A 16,971-nucleotide genomic window follows, 5' to 3' on the forward strand; every position below is an offset into this window, starting at 1 on the left:
GCGTACGGATGGCGAGAATTTTGTCATTTTTTTCCCCGAACGTTCCGGACGGATGACGAAAATTCTCGTCATGTAGCTGCGTCAACCTAAACCATTTTAAGGCGTACACTACGTATTCATTCGTACGTTTTCAGTTGTAGTTCGTTATTCATAATGAATTGATGCATCATAACGTGTGATTGGGTAAAGTTATATTCTAAACATTAGCTTTTTAAACATGTTTAAACCAAAGGCATTACACCCTAATAGGCACATATTTCCAATCTCGGCATTCCTGGGAATTTAAATACCCCGGTATGCAACGTGTTAAGAGATTATCAAACCAAATTTGTGCCCTATACCCCGGTGTGCAACGGGTTAAGAGATTATCAAACCAAATTTGTACCCTATACCCCGGTATGCAACGTGTTAAGAGATTATCAAACCAAATTTGTGCCCTATACCCCGGTGTGCAACGTGTTAAGAGATTATCAAACCAAATTTGTACCCTATACCCCGGTATGAAACGTGTTAAGAGATTATCAAACCAAATTTGTACCCTAATTCGCACTCTTTCATGATCCATGTAAAAATGATGGCAACATTAATAAAATACTATAGTGTGTACCCCAAAATTCTCTTGCTTAGGTGGATAAAACTCGTTTAAATTGGCAGACACATAGCCATAAATTAGTTTAAGGGGCCTAGGTCTAGTGCATTCTCACCATTCACCCATTCTTTTGAAACTCCTGTTGAAATTGCAGTGCAGTGCATCAAAACTGGGACTGCTATCAGAGCTTTCAAGAGTGAGGCCCCCAACCCAGTCCAAAGTGGACCATTTTTTTGTCTGGGACTGCACAATTTTTCTTTCAATGTTAAGTTTCATTCTTTGACAACCTCTACCTTTTTTTGAAGTTTTGATTTGAGAGAATACATAAAAATTTTTACTGAATAGTGATTAAACTTATTAGTTCTAAATAAATTTTACACCTTGAATATTATTTTTGAAAACCTAAAGATTTTTTGGAAGACAAATTTTCTTTAAAACCTTCTCCCTGACCTAGTGACAGTCAAGTGTTTTTAGAGAAAAAAAGCAGTGGAGTTGCAACTATTTGGTACATACCAAAAGTTCCAGAAGAAATTCAGAGTCATATCTGAACCAATCCTCTCTTTCCTTGTTTCCTATTGGAGGAACCAAGTTCAGGTACATGGCGATTTCACGGAGCATATCATTGCTGAAAAAGTTTTAGAACAAATAAGTTAAATAAAATGAAATAAGGAGAAAATAATAAAATGAGAGAATTTAAGTATACCGGGACTAGCCACGGTGATAACTTTACGGGAGTCACCCGCAATGCACAATTGTGCGAAAAATCCACAGAGAAAATATTCCACAAAAATTTCCACAGGGAAGAATGACGCCTCGGTAGCTTAACTGGCTAAAGCACTCGGCCGGAAATCGAGGGATCCGGGTTCGAATCCCGGTCAAGGCGAATGATTTTTTCTCTGTGGATTTTTCGCACAATAAAATGAGAGCTTAAGAAGCTAACCATTATGCACTAAAATAAGGATACGAGCAAGTGATTCACACAGCAATTTACTATCGCAGATCACCGTTTATAGTCACATTTAAGATGAAGTTTAGCCCTTTTACAGAGTGAACAGTTTGAATGAGACCTGCTGATACTACCAATTTGTTTTCAGAAAGCTTGAAAGAAATCAGATTTTTCATTATTTCAACTGATCAATTTTATTTAATGCATCTGGATTCTTTCCCAAGACTGGAATAATTTAGTGTGTTCAAAATTATTATTGCTATAAAGGAATATGAAACAAGTCACTCTTTATAATTGTAAAAAGTTAGCCTGTGGTGATTTTCACAATTTGGTTGACTGATATATCAGCCCGCAGTCAGAAAAACGGTAAACAACTGTGGAGCATATACATTATCCATAGATTATTTAGTGAAATAATATAAAGAGGAAATGACAGGCCATTTGAGGGACAAAAAGCATAATGCAATACCTCAGTGGTCCAAAATGCTTCAAGAGTGTCTCTCTTGTGTCCACACTGGCAACGTTGGCCAACGAAAAACTCCTCAAATCAGGAAACTTGGCAAATGCAGCTTTCTGGAAACATAAAATATAAGTGCTGATGTTAATTCATTCACTGGGATAGGTAATAAGCCGTTTATAGGAATTTGAACCATTTTTCCTTACCTGCAGCGAGGTGATTTTTGAGTAATGAATTTGAGTCATGTCATGATCTGTCAAAGGATCGCCAGTTTCGTCACTTATTTCAAACCGGGAATAAAATTTCAGCATATCCAGCAACTATAAGAAGAAAGAAAAGCATCAAATTAGACAGATGCATATCAGTATATTTCATCAGGTATTGGGGAACTTATATTTGGAAAATTAACTGAATTAACCGGGTGGGTACAATTGCAAATTTTTGAATAAAAATCTATTGAATTGACTTAAGACTCCTGTCTATGAGGACTCTGATATTTAGGAAGTTTCATCAAGGAATTTCCACAATCATTCTAATTTTATCGATCCATAAAATGTAGATGATTAGCATCAACAACTTTCGAAAATTATAATCAGAAATAACTGGAATTCTCTACTTCAAAAAGTTCAGAGTAGGTCATGGGAACAGGATGTGCTGGTAGAACAAGAGATCCCACAATCAAAGAGATGAGAGTAGGGTAGTAGTAGTAGTAGAGAGTAGAAAGTAGGGTGGTTAAATAGAATTACAGAGATAATTAAATAGATATGCAGGGTCTTTAAAGTTCCAGCAAAATGAGTATTGAGGGTAAAACCTCGTGTTGGCAACCAAATTCTCACCATTCTTTTGAAATCAAGTGATATTCACAACTTTCGCCAAATAATGTTGAGTTTTCTAAAATTTCTTCCACAGAAATGTTCCAAGCCCTTCTGACCCTTGATGCCAAGAGAACAATGGTGTAGCCACTTTTAAAAGCCAAGCATTAATAAACCAAGAACCAAAGGAGAGTCTTATTGCAATTAATATAAAATAATGCATTTTGAAGAGCATCATTTATTTTCACCATAATAACGCTAGAGCATTTGTAGCAACATATGCTGCCTTCAAAGTAGAGTGACAAACCAGTCTTGCAAACTCCTCCTATAAGACTCATTTTCTGGTTGGTTTCTGCACATCAAAAGTATAAGTGGAGTACGGCTAGAACTTGACGTTAAGAGAATACATACATTGCCCCGACTCAAGCCGCCTTTTTCAGCAGTAATTACTTATTTAAAAATTAAAATATCATCCAGAGATTTTGTCAACATTTGACGGTGTCTTATGTTTGACCTCAGTAAGGAATGTATGAAAGGAATTATGTTAACAGGTATCCCAAATTAAACATTTACTCTGAGATTCTCACCAGAGTTCGGCATGAATAGGTAATGGTAAAGCTAAACCCAGACTGCACCAAAGGGGTGTAGATTGTACTATGAATGTAGATTGTATTGATACTCAGTTGAATATATAAAATTGGACGGAATCTATGCAAAGTTGGCTGATGATAACAAAATGTGATGAAACCAGGGTGGTAATAAATTTTCCTAGCGAAATTCACTAAGTTTGTATATTTTTATTCAAGAAGTATGAATTTCACACATTCAGGGTAAAATCCTGGGCCATTCCTCACACTTGGAAGATTTTAGTTCAAGAGTGTCTGAAGGCTTCACCCCGGATTTCAACTCGGGACCCCGAGGTAAGTGGCAAAACACCCATCCCACTGGACCAACACGCTCTCCTCATCTACTCCATTCAACCTGAATATTTCACGATGATAACTTTTTTTATTTACTCTAACAATATACACTTACAATTTTGTGAGAGTTATACAATTTGGATTGGTTATAAAGTATAAAATTAAATGATGACATATGGTAATAATATAGCCACAATATCCAAACACAACTCAATTTAAAAATTATCCAGCAGGCCCATATCAATCCCACTTCTTTGATATCTGAATGAATATTCTTTCAGAATCATTCATGAAGATTTTTTTTCAGAAAATAATTTAAAAAATAATACAAAAAATAATTTTACATTAACATACTACTCCGCAAGCCGCCTAAAAAGGCGTGTGGCAGGCGGTGTTAGGACAACAGCCATTTACATATAAAAAGCAAATGTTCACACAAAATTACGACTAGCATTTATTAAAGTCCTTTATGGTTCGGGAGAAAAACAATTTCCCTAATCTATTCGTTCGCAAAATATCTCTCTTAATTTATCGCTTCTATCGGATCTGGAAATATAATGAGGTTCTAATATGATTTAACTCCGTGTCACTCCTAAAGATATCTATTCTCAAAAGCTCACGCAACCTATGAGATTATGTCAGATCTTGAGTTTTAAATGAGTAAATCGACACGAAAAAAAGACGAAATGAATTTACGATGCAATAACAATTTACGATTACGGCAATCACGGCTCACGGGGCAGTCACATCGACAGTGGATCAAACGATTTGAAACGATGAAAATTCGAAACAGCAATGGCGACAAGCAGCCCTACCTCGCACTGCACCACAAAACCATTTCGTTCGTCGACTTTCGAATCTGGTTTGTCAACTTGATTCCCAATTAATGCGACGAAGGGAAGACGTCCTATGTTTTTCATCCGAGTCACGACCGCGAGGGAATGTTCAGGGTCAGAAGTCCAGCGAGCTGCTATGCAGACGCCAACCGATGCTGCTTAGTGACCTTTCTTCGCGGTATTGTGCGCCTGTGTATGAAAAGACTCGAATGTTAACTGGGTTTTGCCGTGGTGAAATGCCAAGAAAAATCCCACATTTAACGTCATCGTAGCCAATGATTAGTGCCACCGATTTCGAAATTAAATTATTATGAATCCAACGCTACCAAACGATGAAAAATAAAGCGTCTACTTACGGCCTAAAAATTAGGGAGCGGCGAGATCACAAGGTGATACACCAACGAGAAGACACTAAACTAGCAACACCAAAAATGATTAAATTTCATTCAGCGTCAAAAAAATAATAATAATAAAATTACATAATATATACGGCATGTAGGATGATAAGGTACGCGTTTTCCTCCCTTTTCAACTGAGTCCATACTGAAAAGAACGCATTGGATCCTAATCTTATTGTTTTACCAAAATTTATCGCAAGTTAGTCACCGATGTCTTCTAATAAATCTCAGTTTTTTACATTTTAAGCGAAACTAAAACAGCGTCATCTAATGACCAAATGCACTCTAAATACATATGTATAGGCGACTAATTGGCAAACGTACGAAATCACGCCAATCCATCAAGGTAGCGACGACCGGCCAAGGAGTCGCCCAATGCATTCAATGTTAATCCTTGAAGATTACAACTGAATATAAAACCCATTGTAATTACTTTAGCAGACTTTAAATTACAGAGTAAAAATCATTCCAATGGCACGGAAAAAAACCCAAAACAATCTCATATGTAAAGCAACCTGTCCAACTGATTCTCTCGCCGATCCAGAGGAAGAGGGGGCCGGATTGTGGCCTAATCTGGGCCACATAAAAGAAATAAATATTATCAAACCGATCAACGCGCAACGTCCAAATTACTCAAGATACAGCCACGAAATATTCAGGTGTATTTAGATGTATTCCTTGAGCCATGAATAGGCGCATACGAAAGGATTTTTGCGAGAAATAAGAGGTTGCTTTCATCGCATTTATTTTGACCTTTTAACTCATAGAAGAAAACCATATCGCTTATGATTTTCAGGCTTATTTTCATATTTGGTTACGTATTTTTGATAACCATACGGATCGCATGAGAGGTGCCAAATGCTTACTTAATGCAGGAGATTAGTCACCACCTGCCAAACATCCTAGACGTGGATCGCAGAGTATTTTATGCTACCAACTCGTTCCACCCGCTCGCTATCCAAACTCCATCTGCCTATTCTGCCATGTATATCTCCCTCACCTAGCGCTCACCTTTATATCGCCTCTTGTCCCTTCTAAATTCAATCCCAACCTCCACCGATCCTTTTTACTTGCCATGCAACAATCTCGCCATGTAATCTTTGTCTCATATGTCATCCAATAGAATGCTTGCCTCTATCCTCTGGTTTATTCTTTATTAGTTTTATATTTTTATTGTATTGTCTCATTCATGTTGCGTCAAAATTTTCACTGTAAATTGGCGTCACGGTCATAATTGAAAAATGATTTGAACAAATAATAAATTATTTACAGTCCCGGGCAGAAAAATCTTATCACCCAAGAGCCGAAATTTTTCGAAGTCCCGAATTGGCGATGCCGCTGAACCACGCCCCCGCTGACGAGAATAACAAGCACTTCGAGCGTCCAGTGAGGGCCTTCTTCCCTGCAGATTTAAAAGAGTTTTGAAGCCCGCGGAGCATGGCGTTTTGAGCCGCGATTTCTACGACAGGGATGAAATTTCTACGATATGAAACTGTCACCCTCCGCGCGAACGATAATTATTCGCGGAGTAGAGAAGCGAAGTTTTCTGGACCCGTCCTTTCATCCGAAGAGAGAATTTTTTTGCGCGTATCCCATGGCAGCACTTGTGAGAATAGAATATTGGATGTTACATGTTTTCAATTCCCTAATCGAACGATGTTTTCAATTCCCTAATCGAACGAGGATAGCTGGGATTTCTGGCTAATACGTTTCGTCTCTCGCAGGAGGGATGTGGTGAACGGATTAAGGTTTCAAGGGGAGCCCTTCAGGGATACAACACACCGGGGCCGGGAACCAAGTCAGAGACTTATACGCCCGATCACCTGGGGAGGGGCTGGAGAGGAAGGAAAAAGGAAAGAGGCGCCGCCGCGATAGGAGCCCGTCGACGCAATGTGGGGAACATGTGCCTTAGGCATCACTTCATTCCGTGATTTACCGTCGAAGTGACAGTCACGAAAATGGTAACCTGGTGAAATCATTAATACCCACCGGAAATTACCGATACCTCGACGTACATACATCGATACATGGATGAACCTACACAACGATTGTACGCATTGCCACAGCGAAAAGGTGAACGAATTGACCTCAAGAAGGCACATACTCAAAACTCCAACGAATAACACTCTGTAGAATACATAGCTCACTGCAGATTAAGAGTACGACTACTTAAATGTACGATTACACACAGTTTCTCAGCGGCAGATTACAAGTAAAATAGCATTTTGTTTACAAGTAACGATTACAAGTAAAAAAGTAATCGCTATCGGTAATTGAATAACTTTGGATTGTATAATTGATTACCGTCCGTCACTAATTAGTTATTATCAATTGCGTTTCATACGACCGATGCATGACTCCCCGTTCACATGAGTCACAACGCGTTGCTATTATGGGGCAATTGGTTAGCAACTCGAGCTGCGAAAGAGGCGACCCGTTTGGGGAGACGGCCTTAGGACACATTTCGGTGGGGGGGGGGGGGGGTTTGAATCACTTCTCGGTCGCTATGAATATGCTTGCCCCCTCTAATCAGCGAGGCCTTGCAAAAGCGCGTATGAATACATAATAATAGTATAATAAAATAAATATAAGGTGCAAATATATAAAAATGTGAATATATTTATAAAAAAGGGAACTCCGGAAAAGACATCGATGCGGCTAAGAAACAACTCAACTAGATGTCTAAATCTACATTACACCCTGCGAGCCACCTCTATGGTGTTTGGCAGGGGGTGATCAATCACCATCACGCAGCATGCAAGGTGATTCCCACATGCACACCACACGGTCATAAAACTATTACGCATATAAATATGATAAATAGTAAGTAAAATAAAAATAACATGGGCTAAATTTACAGGAGCGTAGAGCAAAGAATTGGCGGACAGTGTTATTCTGTCTTTAGTTTACCATGGAGTTCAGTCAAACCCTGGAACGCTCTCATTACAAGAAGGACAATCCGCAGATAACCTGTCACAATCGCCCCTTGCGTAAAGGTCGGTCGGGTCGGTTTACACAGAAAACATAAGCATTCTTTTTTAGGACAAATTACCCGCATGAAATCCTCCGCGTGAAATCCCATATGTCGGTGAAAATATTCGCGCGGACCGTGGTGAATTTAGCGCGAATATTATCGTGGGGTGGAATCGATTTTGGAACCCTGTTAACTCAAACTGTGAATCATGGGATTAAAAATAACATGGACTAAATTTACAGGAGCATAGAGAGAAGTATTGGCTATAAGTTACTTGGTAAATTCTGAGAACATTTTTTATAAGACGACGTGAAACGTATCCTTCGTTTACCGTCATACTAATATAGACGTGATCGCGAGAAGAAAATAGACTACAAAACAGAGAGATTAAAATGATATTCTTTACTCGAACTATTAAGGATAGTAACGGAGTCTCGATTAATATAAATAATGGCGTAACTCGATAGGACGACTCATTGCATATTAATTTTTTCGGTTGTACTAACGTTAGAGGAAAACGGATACAGTAGTAAGGACATTAGGAAGAGAATTTTATTACCAAAGGAAGCGTTCATGAACAGGAAAGAGCTTCTGAGAGGATCGTTATGTAAGAGTTTAAAGAAAAGGTTAGTGAAGAGTTTGATTTGGAGTGTAGCTCTCTACGGTGCGGAAACGTGGACACTGAGGAAAGAAGACGAGAGAAGATTGGAGGCATTCGAGATGTGGGTATGGAGAAGAATGGAGAGGGTGAAATGGACGGAGAGGAAAAGGAACGACTAAGTGCTGGATATGGTTGGCGAGGAGAGGCAGCTTTTAGATGAGATACGGAGGAGATAGAATGTATGGATGGATCGAATTCTTAGCGGGGAGGATTTTTTGAAAATGGTGTTAGAGGGTAGAATGTTAGGGAAACGAGGGAGGGGAAGGAAAAAAATAGGATTTTTAGATAGATTGAAAGGTATTAGGCTTTACAGTGATTTGAAGAAGGCAGTTCTGGAAGGAAAGAGAGGCTTCCAAAACACTTTTTTAGTACTCCATTGAAACCTACCTTAATCGGTAGAATACTATAATAAATGTACTAACGTTGCCTTTATTTACCACAGGGATTACTAACCGTTGACAAGTTTCGTCTTTGCACAAATGTGCATATAATTTTTGCTGTTATGCGAAATATTTTTATGGCCGTGTGGTGTTCATGTTGGGAGTGTCAGCATGCTGGTAATTGGCCACCATCTGCCAAACACGCTAAAGGTGGCTTGCAGGGTATTATGTAGATAACATGGAACGGAAAAAAGTGAACTCCGGAAAAGACATCGTTGCGGCTAAGAAACAACTCAACTAAAAGCCTACATATACATTATACCCTGCAATCTACCTCTATGGTGTTTGGCAGGGCGTGATCAGTCACCAACATGCAAAATGCAGGAGGACCGCCACATGCACACTAACGGTCATAGAAATATTACGCATAATAGAAAAATATCCGTGCACATTCATGCAAAGGCAAATGTCAATTCAGCGTGTGCGGCAGTTTGCTGTTAGTTCAGCAGAGAAATGATAGACTGCGTCCAGTGCTCGTAATTTTTTTCTATAAACGCCCGAAAGCTTAGAAGCTAATTTTTCGCTAAGCGGTTAATTTAATTTCATAACTATTTTTTTTCTAAAAGCATTTTTCTAAAGCATAAAAATATATTTGTCCTCTCGCTCGCTGAGAATAAGGAATGGGAACACGAAGAATTCAATAACTTTCTCCCAAGCGAGATGGAATCCGATTTCTCAGAGCAGAAAAATCAAGAATACTGAGCAATAATATCACGTCGCGTAGCTTGTGCACGTCCAATTTGATGGCTGCACGGGTTCGCCCGATTGCAAATAGCGGCTGGTCGATCGAGAGCCTTCCTCGAGGTCCATCTCTCGATGACGGGGTCACGTCACCCCGTAAATCTGAGTTTTGGAGGGTCGTGTCTCGGAGGGACGGTGGTAGTGTCACTCTAAGACGGGGTTTGGAGGATGCTGAGGCAAATCCCGTCCCCGTCTCGAACAGGTACCAGTTGCTGTCGGATGGAAACTCCGAGGTGCCTGACGTGCCTACTCCTACCCCGAAACCGGCACCTAGGAAGGGTCGTCAGAGTGGGAAGGGGGGATCATAGTGTTAGGGAGTAGCAATGTCCGTCGTGTGATGGTCCCGTAACGGGAGAGGGCAGACCGCGAGGGTGTAAGCGACCGTGTAACATCATGATGCATCCCTGGTGGCGGTGTTCCTCAGGTGACGCAGGCGGTTGGTGCGGCGGTACGGGGCACGAAGTGCTCCAGACTGCGGGTTGTGGCTCATGTCGGCGTCAATGATGCCACCTTCCGTGGATCTGAGGAAATTCTAGATTCCCTCCGGGATCTGAATGCCGAAGTGAAGCGGGTGGGTGGGACCATTGGGGTCGGCATAGGGCTTTCGATCTGTAGTCTTGTCCCGAGGATCGATCGTGGTTCTCTGGTTTGGAGCCGAGTGGAAGGCATAAACCAGAGGCTGCGTCGTTTCTGCACGGACATCGGAGCCTCCTTCGTGGACCTTAGGCCGGCAATCCGATCGTGTCGGATCCCTCTGAACCGTTCGGGAGTCCATTACACGGCCGAGTCGGCTAGTCGTGTAGCGAGTGGCATATTTGAGCACTGTAGGTCTTTTTTAGAGTAGAGAGTAGGGCAGAGTGTAGATATATTAGTGGGTTGAAAAATAAAGGGGTAAGTTCAAAACTTTTCACAGACAAAAATTCTTCCAGAAATGAGAATAGAGAAGTAGAAAGAAAAATCAGCGTTTCAGGTATTACATTTAAGCATGAGAAGCGTCAGTCGAGCAATACGTTCAAAGGCAGTCAAGGCTCAAGTCATTTTGATAGTGAGACAATAAGACATGCATTTCCATTTATCAGCGGTATAGAGCCTGTGAATAGTCTATTCGACAAAAGTAAATCAGAATTATTCCCGAATCGCAATAATACTACTTCCGAAGTTTTAATCGTGGCTGTGGTTAATTGCCGTAGTTTAAGAAATAAGATTCCCGAATTCCACCATTTAATTCATAGTACGAAGTGTAACGTCATTTTTGGAACAGAAAGTTGGCTAACAGATGATGATTCAGACAATGAGATCTTCCCTAAATCGTTCACTGTTTATCGGAAAGATAGAATTAATCGAGTTGGGGGCGGAGTTTTTATAGCTGTAAAGAATTCAATCGTCAGCCAAGCGATAACGGTAACTGAGACCAGCGTTGAATCTGTGTGGTGTTCAATTATATGTCCAAAATTCAAAACTATTTTATTATGTTCGTATTACAGACCACCTAACTCAGATATAACGTCAATGTTGGATTTTCAAAATCAAATAAACAGCGTAGCATCCAAGTATCCTGAAAGAAACTTGATTGTGGGTGGAGATTTCAATGTACCTTCTATAGATTGGGAGACTTATAGCTTCATTCCTGGTGGGAGGGATAAAGTGATCTGCGAGGCCTTATTACACACTTTTACATCTAATTCATTGTTTCAAATAGCATCCGCACCAAACAGAGGAGAAAATATTCTTGATTTATTAGCGACAAATATACCACATCAGGTAATAAACGTTGGCACTTTCGAAGGAATAAGTGACCATAATGTAGTAACTGCAAAGTTTTCTCTAAATACCGCTGTAAACTTTAAAAAAGAGCGTAAAGTTTTCATATTTAAAAGAGCTGATTTTGATGGGTTTAAGAGTCATCTGAAAAATGCTTTCCCCGAGTTTCAAGAATCAGTATTAAAGTTAAATGTAGAGAATACTTGAAAAGCTTTTCTTTCGCTCGTAACTTCGGGAATAAATAGCTACATCCCTAGTAAAATAGTAAAAGAAGGCAGCGAACCGAGATGGTACGACGTGGAAGTGAGAAAATCATTGAGGCGACAGAGAGCGTGTCATGCTAAAATGAAAAAAGTCAGCACGGATTTATCCTCTAATGAACGCGAGCTAATAATTAAAAAATATAGGATGACTAAAGCCACCACGAAGGAAGCGTTCAGGAATGCGTTCACGAATTTTAAAAGAAAAACACTAGTAGAGCAGTTACAGGATAACCCAAAAGCATTTTGGTCATATGTTAGGGAAGTTCAAGGTAAACGATCTACAGTATGTTCGCTGAGAAACGACAATGGAGATGTGTTGACAAGCAGTTACGATAAAGCCAATTTATTAAATTCCTACTTTAAGAGCGTGTTCACGGAGCCTTCCGAAAACTCACCCGAGACCGATGACAATCCCTGTATACATAAGATGCCACCTATTGACATTAGTACGCTCGGAATAGAAAATATATTGAAATCGCTTAGTCCAAATAAATCACCTGGTCCAGACGAAATCCCTTCTCGCGTATATAAAGAACTAGCCTCAGAAATTGCCCATTACTTGCAGTTAATATTCAGTAAATCCATCAAGCAACACGAAGTACCTAATGACTGGAAAATCGCTAATGTAACGCCAATATTAAAAAGTGGAGACAAGGAACAGCCATCTAATTACAGGCCGATATCTTTAAGGTCCATCTCTTGCAAAGTCCTTGAACACATCGTAGTCAGCTCGGTAATGAAACACCTAGACGCGCAAAACTTATTAATGGGAACTCAACATGGATTCAGGAAAAGCAGATCGTGCGAAACTCAGTTAGCGCTTTTCGCCCACGATATTTTAGTCTCCGGGGAAGACAACATTCCAGTAGACGCGATTTTTCTTGATTTCAAAAAGGCATTTGATAAAGTATCCCACGGAAAGTTAATGATAAAACTGAAATCTTATGGTCTAGACGAAGATGTCATTTCCTGGATTAGAGAATTTTTGAGCGACCGCGTCCAAAGAGTAGTATTAGACGGTGCAGTCTCCAATGAGGTTAGAGTCACTTCTGGCGTTCCTCAGGGTAGTGTCATTGGCCCACTCCTATTCCTTCTTTAAATAAACGACATTGGCGAAGTAGTGCAGAGTAAGTTACGATTATTTGCAGACGACGCTGTAGTTTACAGAGAAATTCGTTCCAGGAAAGATATAAATGAACTAACGAATGACCTTGCTGCTATCCAAGCTTGGTGCGATGCTTGGCAGTTAGAATTAAATTTGGAAAAATGCGTCGTAATGAATTTCTGGAAGACGAATAACTCCCTACAGCGTAACTATATCATTCGGGGCACCCAGTTAAAGGCAGTTGAATCCGTGAAATATCTAGGGGTTAGACTCAATAATGATCTATCGTGGAATAAACATATTCGAGAAATAACCGGTCAAGCTAATCGTAAAATGGGTTTTGTTAAAAGAATACTAGGAAAGTGCGACGACAAAGTGAGAGAAATTAGCTACTTTTCCCTCGTTAGACCACATTTGGAATACGCTGCCAGTGTTTGGGACCCTCATGAAAAAGGCTTAATAACAGAGTTAGAACGCGTGCAAAGAAGAGCTGCCAGGTATTTTGCTGCACGGGTTCGCCCGATTGCAAATAGCGGCTGGTCGATCGAGAGCCTTCCTCGAGGTCCATCTCTCGATGACGGGGTCACGTCACCCCGTAAATCTGAGTTTTGGAGGGTCGTGTCTCGGAGGGACGGTGGTAGTGTCACTCTAAGACGGGGTTTGGGGGATGCTGAGGCAAATCCCGTCCCCGTCTCGAACAGGTACCAGTTGCTGTCGGATGGAAACTCCGAGGTGCCTGACGTGCCTACTCCTACCCCGAAACCGGCACCTAGGAAGGGGCGTCAGAGTGGGAAGGGGGGGATCATAGTGTTAGGGAGTAGCAATGTCCGTCGTGTGATGGTCCCGTTACGGGAGAGGGCAGACCGCGAGGGTGTAAGCGACCGTGTAACGTCATGGTGCATCCCTGGTGGCGGTGTTCCTCAGGTGACGCAGGCGGTTGGTGCGGCGGTACGGGGCACGAAGTGCTCCAGACTGCGGGTCGTGGCTCATGTCGGCGTCAATGATGCCACCTTCCGTGGATCTGAGGAAATTCTAGATTCCCTCCGGGATCTGAATTCCGAAGTGAAGCGGGTGGGTGGGACCATTGGAGTCGGCATTGAGCTTTCGATTTGTAGTCTTGTCCCGAGGATCGATCGTGGTTCTCTGGTTTGGAGCCGAGTGGAAGGCATAAACCAGAGGCTGCGTCGTTTCTGCACGGACATCGGAGCCTCCTTCGTGGACCTTAGGCCGGCAATCCGATCGTGTAGGATCCCTCTGAACCGTTCGGGAGTCCATTACACGGCCGAGTCGGCTAGTCGTGTAGCGAGTAGCATATTTGAGCACTGTAGGTCTTTTTTAGAGTAGAGAGTAGGGCAGAGTGTAGATATATTAGTGGGTTGAAAAATAAAGGGGTAAGTTCAAAACTTTTCACAGACAAAGATTCTTCCAGAAATGAGAATAGAGAAGTAGAGAGAAAAATCAGCGTTTCAGGTATTACATTTAAGCACGAGAAGCGTCAGTCGAGCAACACGTTCAAAGGCAGTCAAGGCTCAAGTCATTTTGATAGTGTGTCAATAAGACATGCATTTCCATTTATCAGCGGTATAGAGCCTGTGAATAGTCTATTCGACAAAAGCAAATCAGAATTATTCCCGAATCGCAATAATACTAGTTCCGAAGTTTTAATCGTGGCTGTGGTTAATTGCCGTAGTTTAAGAAATAAGATTCCCGAATTCCACCATTTAATTCATAGTACGAAGTGTAACGTCATTTTTGGAACAGAAAGTTGGCTAACAGATGATGATTCAGACAATGAGATCTTCCCAAAATCGTTCACTGTTTATCGGAAAGATAGAATTGATCGAGTTGGGGGCGGAGTTTTTATAGCTGTAAAGAATTCAATCGTCAGCCAAGCGATAACCGTAACTGAGACCAGCGTTGAATCTGTGTGGTGTTTAATTAAATGTCCAAAATTCAAAACTATTTTATTATGTTCGTATTACAGACCACCTAACTCAGATATAACGTCAATGTTGGATTTTCAAAATCAAATAAACAGCGTAGCATCCAAGTATCCTGAAAGAAACTTGATTGTGGGTGGAGATTTCAACGTACCTTCTATAGATTGGGAGACTTATAGCTTCATTCCTGGTGGGAGGGATAAAGTGATCTGCGAGGCTTTATTACACACTTTCACATCTAATTCATTGTTTCAAATAGCATCCGCACCGAACAGAGGAGAAAATATTCTTGATTTATTAGCGACAAATATACCACATCAGGTAATAAACGTTGGCACTGTCGAAGGAATAAGTGACCATAGGGTAGTAACTGCAAAGTTTTCTCTAAATACCGCTGTAAACTTTAAAAAAGAGCGTAAAGTTTTCATTTTTAAAAGAGCTAATTTTGATGGGTTTAAGAGTCATGTGAAAAATGCTTTCCCCGAGTTTCAAGAATCAGTATTAAAGTTAAATGTAGAGAATACTTGGAAAGCTTTTCTTTCGCTCGTAACTTCGGGAATAAATAGCTACATCCCTAGTAAAATAGTAAAAGAAGGCAGCGAACCGAGATGGTACGACGCGGAAGTGAGAAAATCATTGAGGCGACAGAGAGCGTGTCATGCTAAAATGAAAAAAGTCAGCACGGATTTATCCGCTAATGAACGCGAGCTAATAATTAAAAAATATAGGATGACTAAAGCCGCCACGAAGGAAGCGTTCAGGAATGCGTTCACGAATTTTAAAAGAAAAACACTAGTAGAGCAGTTACAGGATAACCCAAAAGCATTTTGGTCATATGTTAGGGAAGTTCAAGGTAAACGATCTACCGTATGTTCGCTGAGAAACGACAATGGAGATGTGTTGACAAGCAGTTACGATAAAGCCAATTTATTAAATTCCTACTTTAAGAGCGTGTTCACGGAGCCTTCCGAAAACTCACCCGAGACCGATGACAATCCCTGTATTCATAAGATGCCAGCTATTGACATTAGTACGCTCGGAATAGAAAATATATTGAAATCGCTTAGTCCAAATAAATCACCTGGTCCAGACGAAATCCCTTCTCGCGTATATAAAGAACTAGCCTCAGAACTTGCCCCCTACTTGCAGTTAATATTCAGTAAATCCATCAAGCAACACGAAGTACCTAATGACTGGAAAATCGCTAATGTAACGCCTATATTTAAAAGTGGAGACAAGGAACAGCCATCTAATTACAGGCCGATATCTTTAACGTCCATCTCTTGCAAAGTCCTTGAACACATCGTAGTCAGCTCGGTAATGAAACACCTAGACGCGCAAAACTTATTAATGGGAAATCAACATGGATTCAGGAAAAGCAGATCGTGCGAAACTCAGTTAGCGCTTTTCGCCCACGATATTTTAGTCTCCGGGGAAGACAACATTCCAGTAGACGCGATTTTTCTTGATTTCAAAAAGGCATTTGATAAAGTACCCCACGGAAAGTTAATATTAAAACTGAAATCTTATGGTCTAGACGAAGATGTCATTTCCTGGATTAGAGAATTTTTGAGCGACCGCGTCCAAAGAGTAGTATTAGACGGTGAAGTCTCCAATGAGGTTAGAGTCACTTCTGGCGTTCCTCAGGGTAGTGTCATTGGCCCACTCCTATTCCTTCTTTATATAAACGACATTGGCGAAGTAGTGCAGAGTAAGTTACGATTATTTGCAGACGACGCTGTAGTTTACAGAGAAATTCGTTCCAGCAAAGATATAGATGAACTAACGAATGACCTTGCTGCTATCCAAGCTTGGTGCGATGCTTGGCAGTTAGAATTAAATTTGGAAAAATGCGTCGTAATGAATTTCTGGAAGAAGAATAACTCCCTACAGCGTAACTATGTCATTCGGGGCGCGCAGTTAAAGGCAGTTGAATCTGTGAAATATCTAGGGGTTAGACTCAATAATGATCTATCGTGGAATAAACATATTCGAGAAATAACCGGTCAAGCTAATCGTAAAATGGGTTTTGTTAAAAGAATATTAGGAAAGTGCGACGACAAAGTGAGAGAAATTAGCTACTTTTCCCTCGTTAGACCACATTTGGAATACGCTGCCAGTGTTTGGG

General features: G+C 40.7%; 1 protein-coding gene across 3 annotated transcripts in view; it reads right to left on the minus strand.

Moving 5' to 3' along the window:
* Nucleotides 1-16,971, minus strand: part of LOC124167792 (RNA helicase aquarius) — a 128,124-nt gene that overhangs the window by 14,809 nt on the left and 96,344 nt on the right. The window contains exons 1-4 of one of the 3 annotated variants that reach the window (XM_046545815.1): nucleotides 4,540-4,686; nucleotides 2,199-2,312; nucleotides 2,005-2,108; nucleotides 1,103-1,214 (exon numbers count right to left, since the gene is read on the minus strand). In XM_046545815.1, the coding sequence (XP_046401771.1) occupies nucleotides 1,103-1,214; nucleotides 2,005-2,108; nucleotides 2,199-2,312; nucleotides 4,540-4,644 (435 nt within the window). In that variant the 5' untranslated portion in view covers nucleotides 4,645-4,686. Of the gene's footprint in view, nucleotides 1-1,102; nucleotides 1,215-2,004; nucleotides 2,109-2,198; nucleotides 2,313-2,828; nucleotides 3,037-4,539; nucleotides 4,687-16,971 lie in introns of those variants that run through there. The other 2 variants (XM_046545816.1, XM_046545814.1) reach the window with 2 other exon arrangements.

The sequence above is a fragment of the Ischnura elegans genome, chromosome 11 (genome assembly GCF_921293095.1).
Source record: "Ischnura elegans chromosome 11, ioIscEleg1.1, whole genome shotgun sequence".
Taxonomy (NCBI): domain Eukaryota; kingdom Metazoa; phylum Arthropoda; class Insecta; order Odonata; family Coenagrionidae; genus Ischnura; species Ischnura elegans.